This window comes from Aythya ferina (genome assembly GCF_964211825.1).
Source record: "Aythya ferina genome assembly, chromosome: 13".
In the NCBI taxonomy this organism is placed as follows: Eukaryota; Metazoa; Chordata; class Aves; order Anseriformes; family Anatidae; genus Aythya; species Aythya ferina.
Genome location: NC_140311.1, coordinates 3,099,436 through 3,118,174, shown reverse-complemented (window position 1 = coordinate 3,118,174; position 18,739 = coordinate 3,099,436). Strand labels below are relative to the sequence as shown.

The 18,739-nt window shown below is 37.3% G+C and overlaps 2 protein-coding genes across 7 annotated transcripts in view; one reads left to right on the top strand and one right to left on the bottom strand.

Annotated features, from left to right (window-relative positions):
* Positions 1-18,739, bottom strand: part of DACH2 (dachshund family transcription factor 2) — a 283,138-nt gene that overhangs the window by 12,102 nt on the left and 252,297 nt on the right. For 2 of the 3 annotated variants that reach the window (XM_084534682.1, XM_084534680.1), the window contains exons 8-10: positions 4,446-4,591; positions 3,772-3,919; positions 1,720-1,863 (exon numbers count right to left, since the gene is read on the bottom strand). In XM_084534682.1, coding sequence (XP_084390808.1) covers positions 1,720-1,863; positions 3,772-3,919; positions 4,446-4,591 — 438 coding nt within the window. The remainder of the gene's footprint in view (positions 1-1,719; positions 1,864-3,771; positions 3,920-4,445; positions 4,592-18,739) is intronic. The other variant, XM_084534681.1, reaches the window with a different exon arrangement.
* LOC311443980 (uncharacterized protein) overlaps positions 1-18,739 on the top strand; it is a 199,534-nt gene that overhangs the window by 127,511 nt on the left and 53,284 nt on the right. The window contains exon 3 of one of the 4 annotated variants that reach the window (XR_014697600.1): positions 13,761-17,012. The exons of 2 other annotated variants lie outside the window; for them this stretch is intronic. Coding sequence is in view for 1 of the 2 variants with exons in the window: in XM_084534693.1 (XP_084390819.1) it covers positions 11,372-11,465 (94 nt within the window). In the remaining variant the exon portion in view is untranslated. Of the gene's footprint in view, positions 1-11,371; positions 11,978-13,760; positions 17,013-18,739 lie in introns of those variants that run through there. One more of the 4 variants, XM_084534693.1, reaches the window with a different exon arrangement.

Genomic DNA, 18,739 nt, shown 5'->3' with positions numbered 1-18,739 from the left:
ATAATTCGTATATACGTAAAATGACAAAGTCATCTGTAACTAATAACAGCATCTGTTAAATGAGACAGACCGCCAGAGTTAAATTAAAAATATTCAGAATAGCCCTTCACATTTTGTTGCCATAAAATTGTACCTGCAATTAAATTGTGGATTAAGATGCTAATGAGCTACCTGATTTGCATGTGCAATCAGATTAGCATGTAAATATCAGCTTCTTGCAGGCACTAACATATATATGACTACCTGAGTGTGCCTGCAAATCAAAATGTTAGCAGCCAGGCCCACAATAGCAGATGTAAAGATCTGTTAATCACATTGCTGGCGTGTTGGTACCCTTTAATTTGTGGCTTCCAGAACTGCTGAGTACTCCTAACTGTAGTGCGATCGGCAGGTGCTTACCGGCGATGACAGAGTGTGGGTGAATGACCTTACTGGATAGGAGTATTTTAGTTTTCATCTGACATCCACCACAGGGTGCTGGCTATGCCTGTGGGATCTGATCTGGGCTTTTTTTCTGATCCATTCGGGGTGGTAGAAAAGGTCTCTGCTGGCTATGTCTGCTCACTCTCCCTTGGGAGACTGCCCCTGATCATGGCGCAACTACATGCTGTATATCCATGCCTGAATCACCACCGTTCACTGTCAGTACATCAGAAAAACCAGCCAGTTCCTGGTTACAGTGATATGCTGGACTATAAAACCCAGCAGATGAGAATGCCTCTGAAACATGTTGCTCTCATAGTTAAAGAGTTTATATCTCTTATGTGCTGCAGATAAATCACAACTCATGGTCCACTGCAGAGTGTTGCAATGGCAGTTCACGTAGACAGGCTTGCCCTAGCTTTAAAAAACAGCTTGGGTGCCCCTCACAACTAAGAACAAAGGACAGGTTAAACTGATTATTTTCACTCAGCAGTTCTGGCAGTTTTCAGAGTCTGCTTATGTTATTATGGCTCAGTTGCTAGCAGTAGCCGAAGTAGGCAGCACAAAGTTAACATGAAGACTACATGACACACAAAAGCAGCAGAGGCTGAATGAAACACTGATTCATGAGCCTCTACAGAGACTTCAGGATAAGCATGCACAGACTAAACCTTTGCTGCAGAACCTGAAATTACTTAAAACTTAGGTAGGCTCATTCTCATAGATTCAAACCAACATTGTACAATTTTATCAGAACCACATTTAAACAGGAGAAGTGAATCCTTCCACTACCTGGAACATAATCACCCTGTTTATCAAATTAACTGATTTGATTTTGTTTTTTCAGACTTTATTTGGGAAGTATTCAAAAACCTAGTCAGCTCATAAAGCTGATACATATTTAACAAACTTAATAGATCCTGAGGCTAAGGAAACTTCAGCCAAACAGCTTTTAAAATGAAGCTCAGCAGTTCTAAAATTGAATCTGCTGGGACAGAAGAGTTCAGAGAACCTTATAGGAACCAAATTTCACATTGTCTTAGCTGGCACTGTAACAGATTTCTCTGGTAATATATTCAGCATTTCTTGTCATGCCTGTGTAAACTGCTCTGTTTCTCTAGTTGCAGAGTTTTTTTAATTCATGACCCAAAACACATGGTCCGAAATAGATTTTTAATTATTTCAGGAAATGATTGTGTATTTTATTCTGGAATTTGCTTTACGCAGCATCTTACTACTTTTCACTTAATTAAACATAATTTTAAGTTAACTGTGAAAGGCCAACTAAGACATTACCATTTAACATCCTGAGACCGTCACCTGATGTGGCCTGTTTAAGCGCCTGTTCCACTTGTTCTCTTCTCTTTGATTCAAATTCCAAAGCTTCCTGCAATTTTCTCTTTGCCTTTTTTTCTTTCTTCAAGCGTTTCTGAATTGTTGCTGAAATGCAAATATATTGTAAGAATGGCTGTTAAAGCACAATTAATATATAATGGAAAAGTGATGGCACTAGAAAAGGTAGGTAAAACTAACAGACTAAAAAGAATTTGAGCTCAATCATGAATGCCATGCTTAAGTTACAGTCTATTTCAGAGTCTGCTAGTGTATACACTCTGGCAAAGGAAAGAAATATTCCGAAATATTGTTAAAATTATAGGTAAATTTACCCTTGCAATATTTTGCAATCCATTTTATTTGTTTGCTTCTTCTGTATATTAGACAAATGTGAATTTCAAATCAACAATATTGTTAGAAAAATTACTAAAAATATGGAAAGAATTCTGGGAAAATCAACAGCATTTACATAACTTTTTGTGACCACTTGTTCATCTGCATTCTCATCAACTTTTACGGATCTGTCTGGATTTGTGAGTGCTCAAGTCAAGGGAATAAAAGGATACCATTGCATGGGCAATCTCTGAGAGGCTTAATAAATTATTAATGCCAGAATGTGATCTGGAAACATAACTTTGAAAAATTGAGTAAACCATGTGGAAAAGCCTCTCTCTGACTTTCTATTATAATGAAGATGTGGATGTGGTGATGACTTAAAAGACAAAAAATTCTAAGGATATTGATTATTGGAGAAATTCTCCTTTGAGCCAGAAGCCTCTCCTTTGAGCCAGAAGCCAACAAAGTTTGTGAATGACGTAAGGTTTTTGTTGACTTAAATATGACTCAGGAGGTACATAGTGTGCTGTCTGCCTACACTGAGACTAAGTTTTGTTTTATAGAAATACAACAGTCTCATCTACACTTACACTGGGGTAATGCAATGATTTTGAACATCCACTGCAATTGAACAACTTCAATAGTATTTACTGGTCCTTCACAACTCGACTTCGAAGTGTCCTTCTTTGTAACCTCTTACTAAGCCTTGGTACTGTAGACAGGTCTGTTCCCCACACCTAATTTCAACTCAAAATGTGCAGGCAGATAGTACTTGGCACTACGTTTGTGGTCTTATCTAGCTTTATCTTTCTGATTTCATGGATGTAATCTAGAAGTAGCTTTTGGCACATAAAAAAAAAAACTCTTTCTTTCCTTTAGATGAAGATTTGAATTTTAAAAAGAAGACTGCCTGCTTTGCAATATCACAGCAAAAAATTAGATTTACCAATTTAATTGCCTATTATTATCAAAAGCTTCTAAACAGTCATGGTTTTGTCTTAGAAGGCCCCATATTGGGACTGCTTTTGTATCTCACTCTTCTGATGGAAAAGAAATTATCTAGGGTTATTTGTTTCAGGTCTTACACTTGGGTAGGCAACTTCTTGTACTTCATCTATTTTGTTGCACTGAAGCTATCCACAAGAAAAATTAGGTGACTAGCACCTAAACTACAGAAATCTCCATTATTCAGGAAGTGTGGGCTAGGTAAGTGGTAAGACGATGAAAAAAAAATCACCTAAATACCCAAATTACAGACATATTATCTTTCTCAAAATAAGACTGATCCTCAATGCTTGGAGGATAATAGCAGGAAACAAAAGAAATTAAAGCTGTCAAATGAAGAAATCAGGCTGGGAATACACAGGCGGAGTGGTAATAATGCATGTGAAAGCCATGAAACTGAATCAGCTTTCCTCCACAGAACCAGCCAAAACACTCTGCGGCCAGTTGCCCTCCAGGAAATAATCCTTCAGTCACTGTTCTGTCTGCTTACAGAAAAGTGTGCTTCATTCTGTTTTTATTAAATTTAAATCTTTCATTACCAGTGCTAGTCCACTGCTGCATTACACTGAAGTATGAATGTCAGTTAACTCTGAGTCCTCAATAGCTCCAGCTGGAAATGCCAAAGGGTTATACATTTAATAGATATCTAAACTCCATTTTTCATTCACTCACCTCTGCTTTGCAGCTCAGCTGTAAGTTGCCTTTCCAAGCTCTCTCTTAGTTCTCTCTCTCTACAAAGCTCCATCTTTAACTCCTTCTTTTCCTGCTGTATCTGCTTCTCCTGGACTCTGGCATTGTCCACAGCCACTTTCAGAAGGCCCTAAAACACATGCAAATGTAAGAGTTGAAAATACCATTTTGTTTCAGCAGTGACAAAATTCATCCATTGTTTCTTTTACTTCCTCTATGAAAAATAAAATAATATCAGGAACCTATAGACCTGGAATGCAACTGTGCATTTAAAGTAGCTAAGTGTTAGATAAGAGCAACTTTCTGGCATGGTATCATTCAATATAGCTTTTGCACATTCATCCTACTGATAGTTTATTACAAATGGAGTGCCATATCATTGCTGACCTTGGTCAACTGCGGGGAGAAGCAAAGGAGGAATAATGAGACTGGTGAATTTTAATATGACCATTATTGCCGACTATTAAGTCAAATAGACAATGCATAAAACCCTTTCATAATCAATAATGCCAGACAGTGAAAACCTAAGCATTACATTAAATAAAAGAAATTAGAATTGCAGATACAAAATAGTTTCTGAAACTTTTCAAAGAGATTGAAAAAGAAATACATTTTATCTGTCATGACACAGCCAGGCCCTATAGAGAATTATTTACCTGAATGTTGGTTAATAGTGTTTCTACTGATGAAAGACCATCAGCAAAAAGAAATGGCGCAGGAAATCCAGGAGGCAAGGCCTGTCCAGCCAGTTGGACTTTATCTAAGGTTGGTTTCATTATTGGAATGGCAATTTGGACCTCTTCTGTAAAGATAGGTTTAAAAGCAACATCAGAAAGCATTGGAAATATAGGTAAATGTAATTTCTAGAAACTGTTTCCCTGGAAGTCAAAATACAAGCATATTAGCAAAATTGACGTTGTTTCAGCCTTTGGGCAGCCATGGTTGTTGCTAAGGCAAGTTTGCAAAATAATACAGAGCAATAATAAATATACTGAAGACTATAACGTAGCTCTAATAGAGTATAGACTATTATATCTCAAATTCTGCAGAATTATACTACAGAATTATAACAGTATTACGCAGTTCATTAAACCTGAATGACTTTTCTTCGTTCTATCATGTTTGCTATTCTGCGACGAGCATTTTTTGTTGCTATAACCTTGAAAAAATTCTAATCAAGAAATGTATCACATCTCTTTACCCCTTTAGCATTATCCTTCCCATACTCAGCAGTAAATAATCTCCACTGAGTCATCCCCTCCTGCTTAGCTAGCACCAACTCCAGGCTGTCAGTAAAGTGTCAGTGCAGGCTTTCTTAACAAGTACCTTGCTACCGTCAGCCTTTCTAGTCATGGGCAGTAGCCAAAATGCATTGCTGAGTTATCTCTACCGAAGGTGTAAAGTTGGGTGGTAGAGGCTCACAGGAGCAGCCAGGGAGGAGAGGGCACTCCGGGGGCCTGCTCCTGCGATTTACTGCACAGAGCTAGATTGATGAATCTCTAATAAATTGTAGAACTGGGGCCTGGTAACTTCCCTTCCACTCGTTGTTTCAGTTACATCGAGTTGCTATAGATCCAGCTGTGCACAGACAATAGAAATGTGTATGCAGAAATAAACAATGACATTAGTAATTATTTTTCAAAAATCTTTCGGATTTTGTGATGAACCTGTACTATCACCAACAAACTGAATAGACAATTTAATGATATTTTAGGATAATAATAGATGTATCTCCTTCTCTCAGATTCCCTTGTGTGCTACTTGCTACTTCTCCAAGTATTCATTTTAAACATTGAGTTTATTGCTGAAAATCGTAAAATTAAAATCTGCTAGCAGTCTTTAAAGACAAAGTCTGCACACTTGTTTTTCTCTGAAATGTTAAAAAATATTGGGGTAACATTCTAGGGAAATCCATATATATATATCTATGGATTATATAATACGTTCCTCTAATCTCCTTGGCACTTGCAGAAATCATGAATAGCTTCTCAGCAATTGCTTTTTAGTAAAGTTTGAAACTAATATATTGTCCATAAGTTCATGATGCATGTGTATTCTAACGGCAACTGCACAGACAGTCCTGATAGTTTCATTTGTCAAGTGTCTTGGTCATATTAATTCCAGGATTTACAATTGGACCACACTGTATCCAAAAGGTCTCCCTTCTCCTACTTCTCTTGTTTAAAAAGTAAATAAATAAATCAGAAGGAATCTGACCACAACGAATTAAACCACAGCGTCTCTGCAGCAGTACTGTTATCTAGTTTAACAACCTCCAGGAGCACCTATTGAGCAGCAAGCGCTTTTTGCTGTTTCTAAAACACACCTACTGACAACTAAGCCAGGAGCATTAGCAGATTCTAGTATTCTTTGAAATCTCTATTGAGGGAGTATTTTGTTTTCACTGTGTGAGTTCATTAAATGGAACATCTTCATAACGACTCTTCAGGACTAATAACAACAAAAGCCAGTAACCTCTTCACATCTTCATAGCTATCATTTTAGAGCTGTGTTCATGTAATTTAAACGATCCATTTCTTAAACAAACAAACAAAAACGCCTCTGGTAACAGACTCAGACACAAAATTTGTGCTGATTCAGAAACACAGTTTCTCATATTTAAGTATTTTCGATCAGTGACAGAGTTTTTAAAATGAACTGATTAGTTGTTGCATGTGATGCTACACAGAAATAATATCTAAGTCACAAAATACTAAACAGAAGTGGCATTTGAAAAAGAAAGTAATACATGAAGTATGCATAACAGAAAACTATAGCGGCTTTAAAACCTCTAGAAATCTCTCCTATTTGGAGATGAAAGTAATAACATTAAATTGGCTGAAAGGAAAATTACTATTGACTGTGAAGACAGGTTGCATGGTCTATGGTTTGTAATGTTACTGTACAGCAGATTGAAGTTTCAAAATAGTATTACTCTTCTTTAAAGAGATAGACACAGCTAAATTAGGTGCTGCTTGCTGCAGTGAGGATCAAATGCAAAAAGAATCATATTTCATCAGACCTAGTCAACACCAGGAAAATAAATAGAAATATAAGAGGTATGCAGGCAATGATTCATTTTGATAATCTGGCCCAAGAGAGACACATAGAGACAGCACACAGATCTAAGCTTCTACCAAAAGACAAATAGGACACAGAGGGTGGGAATTGGGATGACAGTGTAGCAGAGGTCACATCGATTTTCAGCAGCAGTTTTCACACAGATGAGATAACCCTGGACTCTATTTGGCCCATTGTTCATATCCTACCTGTCCCACAAGCAATAAATTTCCAAGTCCCAGAAAAAGGGCAGTAAAGAAGAAGGATTCTACTTATGACTTCTTATGATTAAGTTTTTGTGCTAACCAAACATGCTTTGCAGACCAAGGTCACATTGCATGTTAAAGTCTGTAATAGCTGAAAACTAGAAGAAGCATATTATGTTTTAGCGTATATGGGTGGAAACTGTCAAACCATTCATCATTTTTTTTCTGATTGAAATCACACTCTGCAAAGATGAATGATAAATGCATTAGAAATCTATTTCAATCTTGTAATAGGTCTTCACATTTGAATGGTGTCTACATCTTCTCCATATTCTGAGTAAGTGCACAGTTAGGCAGAAATTTATTAGCTAGGCTTAAGGAATCCTTATTGGTAAAGCAATTAAAAATGGCATATGTTGGAAGCATTTTTTGCGGATTGTCTCAAACACATCACTTTAAAAGAAAAAAAAAACATGTTGATTTCAGTGTTTTGATTTTAAAGAAACTAAAGATATAAATGCTAAAAGCAGCACTCAAACATACAGTACAACAGAATAAACAAGAAATAAAGCTAGGACAAATACTATCTAACCAAGGACACAACCAACCTTCCTATTTATTGGAACAAAGTGAGAACTACTTTTATTGAGCTTGTTTGTTAAACCTGCCATGCTTTATAATAGTATTCAGGAATCCATTTAAAGGGCAGTCTTTTTATTTTAATTTCTAGCTGGCATCCAGGTAAATAGATGAAAGCAAGAAGTATATTGCAGAGAAAAGAAATACAGAGTAAATACTAACAGTGAATGGAATTATTATCCCAGGAAAGCACATGGAAAGGTGCTAGAAAGTTTCTTGTTGTTAATGCAATATACTAAAGTATTTCACCTTCCATCTTCTGCCTAAGTTGCAGAAATCTGGATTGGAAAATTAAGCATCAACCTATGGACTAAATGCAGCACTGGGAACATGAGTAACACAAATTGCTCCCTGCATGACAGTGCACAGCCCAAACCAACAGGCAATTTTGTTTACCAGCTGGTTTATGTTCTTTCAAAAGGCATGCTTTTAAATCCATCATTCATATACCTGATATACTTGGCATGTCACATCCCTCTCAAACCAAGCTAGAAATATTAAAGCTAAAATTTACAAACTACCTAGCAGTAGTTGGATTATCAAGTTATTTACTTACGTATACTTCAAAACTTACCTGTTTGGAGGCATTACATGTAAGCCTCACCTCAAATAGTTTATATAACATAAGATATAATGCATTAAATAAATATGTGACATGTAGAGAAAGCATAAAAAAATAATACAGAATTTATAGCTATTAATCTGTTAGTTACTAACGAAGACATTCGATCTTAGAAAACCTTCAGCCAGCATTAATAATAAGGTTCTGGACATAGATGGCACTGGGGTCATTCCTGTTCTCTGCCTGTGGCATACAATTGAGAAAGCTAGGGACTAAAATGGTTTATCATAATTATAATTCTTTAAGCTTCATATTTGAATGATGGGGATTACATTTAACGGTCCATAGTTAGAAAAGAACAGCCTAGGTGCTCTAATGTACTATTTTGATCTTTAACAAAATAAAACAGAGCATCTGCAACACCAGCTGAGTTGTATGTCCTACCCATCTTTGCAAGTGAGATATTTTATTTTTATTTAAAATAGCATTATTTGCCAAATTATCCAAACTGATAACCCTTGACTTCCAGTTGTATTTCTAATTCACAAAGACAGTGATAAGCAGTGGTGATGAAAAATGGCTATTATGGCAGAATTAGGGCTCAGATCCTAATTTTTGACAGCAAGAAGCAGTTTTCCAGAACAAGTGAGATTTCTTATTTTCTTATTTTAAACCTTGGCAAATTTTGTTTTGCTTAACTCGTAACTAGTAGGGTTTTTTGTTTGTTTGTTTTTATTTTACAAAAAGTATGTAAATCCTGTAATCTGAAGCACTGTTTATTTCAAATATTTTATATCTGTTGGTCTGCAAGGACAGAGTTGTCTGAAAATCCTCCATAAACATCTGCCTGCCTTTTTCTCCCTCACTCATTGCTTCTCTGCCCGGAGTTGAGCACTCCTCTTCATCAGTGAGGAGCAATACCTCCTTCTAACCTGGCCCCAATCAGACTTAGAAATTTACTGCTTTAACCTTGTGATTCAGGTGCCAAATTTAAAGTCACTGCTGTTTTTCTTAATTACAGTCCCTGAATGAACAGGGTCAATGAATGCAACTGGGGAGTATCTGATTAATCCACTGCACTAGCTTTAAATCAGACTTTACTTCATTTTCAAATGATTGATACAACTTGATAGCACACAAGCATGTTTCACTACCGAGCTTTGCCATAAAGAAACTTCACTTTAAAAATAGTATCTAATCATTATATATACATTTCCAGGCTGCCCTAAAAGCCTTTGGAAACTATCACAAAACAGTAACATCAACTATCCTCCGCTTCACGGTATCTGCTTCCCAGCTGGTTCTCACCCATGCAATCTGAAATCAATTGATTTTTGTCCTGAAGTGTTTAGTAAAATCTCTTCATTGTTTCCAACACAGGGGAAAAAATGTACAGCATGTCTGTTATATTTAAAGCAATGTGCTGGCTTAGGAAAAACTGAATATTACTGTAGTGAAAAACAGAAGGTGAGCTGTGCAAGCAATGCACAGACTACCCTTTCTATAGACCTGCTCTCAGGAATTACGAGGGTGTGTTTTCCTGAAGGACGTCATAAAGAAGGCACTTAGAGTAGGAGAAGGAAGCAAAAAGCAGAGAAATGAAAATTTTGGTAGGAAACACTAAAGTAAGAGTTTACAAATTGTCTTTATCTGTGCGCTCTTTAACAAGGGGCGCGTAATTATACAGCTTTGACATTTTCATCAATGTACTCTCATTAATAAGACAGAAAATTATACCTATTTATAACTTCAACATATTTACAATATGCTCTGATGTTCACATGGCACTGACAGTAAAAGCACCTGAAAATATTTCATTAATTCAAACCTTAACAAAAAAAGGACCTAAGTTAGATGAGATTTGCATTTTGCAGCATTAAAAAATTACATCAAGGCGTGCAGTAATTCACTGGGCAGACATAAGAACTAAAATGTTTCATTGCAAATAACTTCAGTCTAAAGTTCAATACATACAGATTAGGAAAAATACAACTGATGTCAATTGATTAAATTATGCTCATTATGAAAAAGTGTAAGTATAATTAATGCTACCAATAAGTGTATTAAAAGCCTTCTAAAGTACTATATTTTATCTGTACGATAATTATTTACAATTAATTGTTTGTCTGTATTATTATTATACCTGTTTTATGCTATGAACTGTTCCTCGGGGAGGTTTTGGTAATCTGGATTCCAAAACGTTTGAGGTTGCTCTGTGCTTTATCTTCTAAATCTATGGAGAAGCTTAATTACTGTCAATCTGCATTTTCCATATGGCAATTTAAAGCAACTAGTAACTTTCAGCTGGTAATAGTAACTTGTCATTCCTCACACGGGCAAGAAGCATTATTTCTACTGACAGTAGAGAAAAGTGAAAATGTGAATTATTCAATAAAAGGCTAGTAACAAAATTGTGACATGGAAGAAAGGAAGAAAATGAAACAACAAACAACATAAACAAAATCCTGCTCATGGCCATTATCAAGAAATCACTTTTTTTCTTTTTTTTCAGCTAACTCTCCTGTTAACATTCACAAAGGTTTTTTCATGGCGGTTTTTAAGTATCACTGTAGTCTGACTACTCCTCTACCGAGATTTTAAACTGTCAGATGAGGATGGGTAGGAGGAACTTGCCAAGAAAAAAAAAAAAAAAAGATTCTTCAATTTTCTTGGCGGATTCAGCTTTTCCCTATTAATGTTGAGATTATTTCTTCAACTATTTTGTTGCAAATATTTATGACTCCATATGGAACAACAGATGTTGAAGGGAAGGGATAGCAGAAAAGACTTCATTTTCAGCAATTACCCTGCTACTTGTTGTCATACTGTAGGTGTTCTTAGTGCATCTATTTTACATACCACCCTGTCCTTTCACACACTGCAAAAATGTCAGTTTGGATAATTAATGTAATAACTTCAGTCCCAATCATTTCCACAATATTCATTTATGAAAATAAAATAAATAAATAGGACAACAGGAGGAAGAAATCAGGAAGGAAGGAGTTGGACAGGAACTGCTCTTCCAGTCTTTCTGGAATATCTGATCAGGAATCCATTTCCCACAAAGCCACATTAGGTGCTTAGTACAAAACCTTCCCCTTTCTCTCTGAGACAGATTCCAGCGATTGCTACCAAGGAGAGAAATCACACAAGAAACAGAAAAACAGATCTATCCAGTAAGCAGTGCAATAAACAAAAATATTGCATAACGCTGATGTGGAAACATGGGCTGGGTGTGATGAAGATAGTTAGGAACAGGCTGAAGGCCAGCACACCAGCCAGGCAGCCTGAGCTGGTCAGATAGCACCAGAGTCCCCTGCAGGCAGAGGGGGACACCCGCTCGCAGAGAGTCGCGCCCGCTGCTCCATGTCCACAGGCAGCACGTGCCAGCCAGCTCCTGGCCAAACTCAGCCACGGTCAGCGAGGCATGGTGCTTGCATTAATGAACTGCTTGAGCGTGCATCCAAGAGTCATGATAACTCAATCCCAGTGCCACGAAGTGCAGCGATGACACCAGCAGGCCTGAAGGCCGAGGTGTGCCCTGTGAGCAGGCCCCGCGCACGTCTGCCAGCCAGGACTGCACGAGAGCCCTGACAAGCCTACTGCCCAGCCAAAGGAAGGCAGCTTGTGCCTCCGCAGTCAGGCATACTCTTTCATGTCCCACTCGTAATAAAAATATACAACATGCTTTTAAATAATTTTCATCTTCTACTCCCTTTATTGCAGCATTTGGTAGTATAATAAATAATTTGAAACAGATCTCATTAGCAAGATCCCATTTTTTCCTATTCACAAAACACACACAACTGTATAAGTGCTTCCAGTGGGAGCAAATTTTCACCAGGATGGCAGCTATGCTTGCCATTTCACACCTGAAAACCTCCACCTGCCTGCTTAAGCTGCAAATGTGCCACTAGGAAAGGCTTTTTTACTTGTCTTCCTGGTCTAGGGAACTATTCACATGTCAACCGTGCATATATTAGGTACATGCAAAGGACATGCAAAGCACATACTTGAAATAGCATTCTTCCCTTCCAAAAGTCTGTGTTCCTAACCCCAGGCAAAACCAGGCTGAAACACTCATTGCCTTCTGGAATCCAGGCAGTAAATGTAGGTCCTGAATGGCCAGAAGGGAATGTGAAGGCACAAAGAATGGTGCAATGAGGAAAAATGGTATTCCTCGACATCAACACTTGGTGATCACCAGCAGAACTGACTGGTAGCCAGGGAGCCAGCCATGGTTGCCATCAGAACACAGGCAAAAGAACTCTAAAGCTCAAAGTTAATCAGTACAAGTATTTTTGTAAAGTATTAGGTTAATACTCTAGAGAGATTATAAAGTTATGCATTATATGCTTTATGTTAACATAGCAATTATGACACCCCAGATAACCTCATCTCTCTTAATTTGTTTAAAAATAGTACTGACCTAGTATCAGTATTATTACTGTTAAGTTCAATTTCTTGAAATACATGTGTAACTAGCAGTTAAATCCCTCAAATATTTGAAGCAGGCAGAGTACTCCATTTCCTATTTCTGGATAATTATTCCTGCTTTATTACGGTTTATTTTACAGCTGTATATAGTAGGTTATAAAGGACAATTCTGCTATTATGTCCTCCCCTGCTTAGGCTTAATAAATATTATATTCCACACCATCCATTAAAGCCAAGTAGTGGAGAAAATAGGAGTGGTAGTAATCTCCTCCACAGATGTAAAATACCTTTAATAAAATAAGGGTGTATAACAGTCAGGAACAAATTACTGAGGTCTGCTTTAATAAAATAGTGCCCTTAAAGAAGTATTACTCTTAAGGTACTGACATTCCCACTGGTGATGCAGTGTATCCTTTCAAAGCAGTATAGCTTGTTAAAATGGCAAGATATCTTTTTGCAATAGAGTGTTTGTGTCCAAGCAGATACAAGGTTTGTATAGAATGCATCCAGGGAGCCATAAAACTGGTGGGAAACATATTTCTCCATGGTATTTTAGTACTTCGAAAAATTCAATCACTGGGAAAAAATGTTTTGCTGTAAACATCTGAAGAGCCTTATAAAAGCAATGGCTTCCCACAGCACCTGCTTAAATAATTTTAAGAGGGAGTATGTCTTTGCTCATCTTCTAAAACTTGTAGAAACCTTCTCCTATTAATTTCCCTGGTGCTGTAAGGCCAAGGCACTTTTAATCAGAAATAATTACGAGTGCAGTTAGGGGATGTTCACCAGCATTATTTTTGCTCTGTAGAAATAAGACAACTTTCAAAATTGATTGCTTGGAGAAATATGACTGCTTTAACAGGAAAATATACATAGAAAGATGATCACCTTAAAGTTCCTTTTGAATTAATTATGTATTCTTCAGATGTCAGAGAAGGACTCTGTTTATATATCTTAGCATTTCAACTCAGTTCAGTTACACATTGATTTCATAAACCCCAATTACCAAAGAAACATGAGAAATTCATCTTTTTAAAATTCACCTTTTCACTGTTTTAATTCTATAGATAGAATAGCACTTCTGTGCTATGGCTGTTACCAGCATAATTCCTGACACAGTCCTTATGTAGTCTTCTAAATAAAACTTCAGTCTCACACCAGCTCCTCAGACCTCCCGTGCTGCACAGCGCAAGTCCTTCAGTCCCACGGCATAGGCAGAGGGGACCGGCTGTGGCATGGCCCTGCCTGCCAGCCTAGCTCTTGCTGCAGAAACCAGGCTCCTACACAGAACAAGACTGTCACCTTTTTCCCCCTGGAGGGTTCAGCCAGCCCCTGGTGCGCAGCAGCACTCGTGAGTGCTGCTGGTTCAATAGCATCATATCTCCTGCAGGTATTTGAGGTTACAGAACTGAACCTAATACCCCTCTCAGGCTAAGAAACAGTCAGAATTTGGCTTATCCCAGTCCTCCCCTCTTCGACTAAGAGGGCAAGTAATAGGCCCTCTGATAGAAATGTTGTCCTGGTGTATCGATATTACATCTTAGTGACAGAATGATTAGAGTCACATATATCAGTATTACAGCAGCTCTCGGAGTGGAGAGCTGCATGTCCATAGCAACGTAGCACAACTCTTTGCCACCAAATAATTACATGATGCTCTGGGGAAAGACAAGTTTTCCTAGCACACAGCCAATCTATCAAAAGGGAAAACTCTTTCTGACCCAAATGGCAGCTACGATCACAGCATAAATGTAAGCTAACCACCATGTAGTCCTCATCCACTACTTTGCAACCTAATAACTGTTAAGTCTACTGCTGTCACTTATCCTGAGCTCTTTTGAAAGATCAAATATTGAGGAAAGGAAAGGAAAGAAAGTGGAAAACTTTCTGCAGAAAGGAGCAGCTATCTGACATTTATCTACTGTATCCTCCCTTCAGCCTGAGTGTTGAGTGTGGCTCCTGGGGAGGCCAAAACCTGTGCTGCCACATGCTGCAGGTTCACTTCACAGGCATAGCACATTATTCAGTGACCACCTTGCTACTGTAACTCCCACTTACATACCCGAGACAAAACCACTTCCAAAAAAAAAAAAAAAAAAAAAAGTGTTAAATAAACTATTTAAATGACAAGTAGCTAAATCCAGGTTCCTGTGCTTTAGTCTACTAGTACAGTCCAAGAGTACAGTTCCCAGAAGCTGGCCAGCATTTTACCCTCTATTCTCTCTGCCCAAGACTTTGGTCACTTCTGCCATCCACCTGAAAGAGCAAGACGCATGAAGTGATGCTCTGCTATGGTATGTGGCATAGCGCGAAGTTTGGCAATAAAGTCCCGACATTTAGGCTAATTTCCTTAATAAAATCCTAATATCCCTTCATGCCAAAGCACAAAAACCTGAGCAACAAGCAAATGAAGATTTATTTACTTTCACAGAGCTATGTGCATGTACAATACTGTTCTTTTATTGATTTGTGATTGCAAACCAATCACTCCAGGAAAATTTTCAGAAATCCCACAAATCTTTTGCTTTTAAATCACTACAATTCTAGTCAACTTCAAGACAAAAAACGCCACTAGTGTTATCATAACTAAATACAAATCTACTAGGCAGGTTTTTGGATAAATCTCATGACTTACATGCTTCCAAACTGAAAACAAAATACGAACTAAAACGAAAAACAAACTCAAACAAATTATGCAGAAAACCAGTACTCTACACCTCTCACTCATTCACAAACAGGTTTCAAACGCGCCTTGGACTTGTGCAAATCCCTGTGGGATTGCTGAAAAGCCCAGCCTAACAGGCATGCCACTTTCTGCAGCCTCTGGATTTGGCAGCCGAATCCTGGAGAGGCAGTGAAGTATCAGGGTGAGCTCTGCAGCTGGCTCCCAAGGAAAGAAAATAGGAGAGAAAATAACTGCTTTGGCAACCTCCTGCTGCAAATACGTAAGTTGACAAAGTAACTGTGACTGAAACAAAACGTACCTTGCCCATATTCAGTAAAATAAATAAATAAATAAATTAATTAAAAAGTATCAAATGGAAGTCTGCATGTATTTTTTTTTTAAATGACAGAAATAAAGACTGTGAACTCCATTAGTGCATCTGCCATTCTAGTGGAATTTCTACCAAGTCAGCTGGGAGCATGACCTTATTGACGTTTTAAGTTGTATCAAAAAGTCTATAAGTATAAACTCTTTTTAAAATGATTAGGTTTTGATTATTGCTACTGTGACATACGGGTTTGAGTAACCAGAGCATTTTTCTATTAAAACTGGCTTACGCTCTTTGCAGGGCACACTGTATTTTCACTTTGGTTTATTCTACCTCCTTGCTTTGAAACTGTGCATTACTTGAGAGAGTAGCTGACAAACCCATTTATGATAGTGCACAAAATGAAGCTTAATGAATCCCAAATGGAATGTACTTCATGTGCTAAAATCAATGTACATTGCCTGCTACAGTATCTCCCTGTGAAATTGAGGCATTTGCTCAGAAATTTCTCTCTCAACAGGGTCTTTTCTTTTTTTTTGTAGTGCTTAACTGCCTTTTGTCTGCTCTTGTCTCCCTCCAGTGTTGCTCAGATGGCAATCTTTTATTCCTTGTGCAAACTCATTTGGAAAATGCTGGATGGGCTACAGCTGTGTACTGCTACATAAGGTCTAATACATGTCAAGCAGTGCTTTCTATGTGCTGAATAAACACAATGAAACAACGTTTTAATTGATTATTAAAAGGGCAGACTTCTAGACTGAAAGTAGTATTTAAATCAGTTTTAATCAGCTAGTTTTGTCAAATTCAGAAAGGTATTGATGCTGTATAGTCGTATCATGCCATTTGAGCACCTAAGTTTTCATAAAGGTTATTGCAACCCAAGGTGATAAAGCTATTTCTGGGTGATTTATGCAACCACATAAAGGTAATGAAGAACAAACAGTATCCAAATATTATTGAAGCATGAACCTTACCTGGAAAGGTATTTTCATACGTATCTTCTAAAAAATTAAATAAAATACATGGTTTTCAAGAGCCAACCTCTGTCCAGGTACTGTGGAACCTTTGCAGTCATTCTCAAACAATAAAATGTGCTCTTGCTTTTATGATGTGTGGTGTCTGAATTTATACTCTCTAGTAGTAAATACTGGCTTAAAATCAACCTCCATTACTTCTGACAAAAGGTGTCTAAGGTGGAGGATATACAGTCTAGAACAAGCAAAAATATCTGATTTGTTTAAACCAACAGCTATTAGACTGTGCAACTTTTTTTTTTTTCAAAGTCAGAATATATATAAAAAAATACTAAATGGTAATCCGAATAATTATGGATCGTAAAGAGGTGTCTTGACTCTCCTCAGGACACTACCTGGAGAGTCATACATTTTTGAAAGCCTATTTCAAAATTTGGGCAATGATCAATCAGAAATGAAATCCGCAGACTAAATTCTTCTTTATACTAGTAAGTGCATTCCACTAAGTATATTTCTCTGTGGGTCCCGAGTCTCCCTAGGACTCCACGTGAAGAATGCATTGGGAAGTAACCAACTTTTTTTTTTTAATTCTTCCCTCAAACAAAAAATTCTAACCTTGTCCAGAAATTTAGGTAATAAAAAATTGTAGCTTCTGTTAAGTATCAGCATGACATGGATTATCAATCAAACAAGAAACAAGCATGGAGCAGATAAAAATGGCAAACTGCTATAATTACAAATGGCATTTTGTGCATGACTGTGTCTCAAGAATTGTTACAGAATGCTGTGAAAAGAAAAAAAATCATTTATATCCACAGTCCAGAATAATATGGTCCATTACAATGATGTACTTTGGGGCAGAAATGTCATTTGTTATGTCTCACATTGTTTCTGTTCTATCCACTGAATTTATATTTAGATTTATTTTTTAAAAAGGATGAATTCACTTTAGAGAACTGACAGCTTATATGAATATTTTAGTTTTGCTTGCAAGTACCAGAAAAAAAAATGGAATAAAACTCAAGCTCCATGTTCCTCAGAATGCCTACTGAGAATAAATTCTATGTTTATTTGTATTTCATTTTGTTTGAACAACCACTTTTCCCTTGAGTATTTATTAAAAGCATAAAAAGAATGAGCCAAATTCACTTCTCAATAACATCCATTCAGCATTGTTGAAGCTTGTAAAATTGCAATAGACTAGCCAAGGGGAAAATTTTACTTACTATTTAGTAAATATATACAATTTTTTTTCTGGTTGAGAAGATATATTGTTTTATTTCCAAATTCTGTCTGCTCCTGCTCATCAAAGAAGAAAAAGCAGACATTTTGTTATACATTCATGACCTCAGAAAGGAACGGAAATGATGCTCATTCCCTCGTTTGATTATTTGTTACTTGGGGTCCAATCCTATACATGGCTTTTACCATCAAACTTCCTGAAGACTCGAGCAAAGCATCCATCTACTCCACTACATAAAGAACTAGTTACTTTTTTTTTTTTTTCCTGTAGTATTTGCTCAAAGATTCCCATAAATGATCCTTGACCTACTTTCCAAAATACACAGATTGAGGAAGTATTAGCAATAGATTGCCGTGAAGTGGATTCAGGCACTGGGAAGGGATATTCCCAACACAAAGCTAGAGAAGCAGTTTTATACTGTATGACAGAGACACCTAGTTTTGTTGTAACTAAACCAGGAAAATCCACAACAATTGCAATGAAACAGAAGCTACCATAGTCTATGACCACATCTCACAACGCAGCAGCCAAATTGTCTCTGGGCTGTGCTTCGCACACCTCCTACACCAAGCTTCCACGAGGCCAGGCTGAGCTACCCCAGGTCACTCTCACCTGCCAGAGTAGGTGTCTTAAAACCTTCTCGATACCGTACAAAATGAAAAATCCAATTACCATTATATAAAATGACTTCTTCCTGTGCAGTTGGCCATCACTGTGTTTTTAGTACAGTTTTATTATGTCTTTTTCAACAGAGCTTGCAGGAAAAGTCATTCAACACTAACAATGTAGCATGCAACTACCACTCCTAAATGGTGAACGTGGCCAAGAGCTGGGGT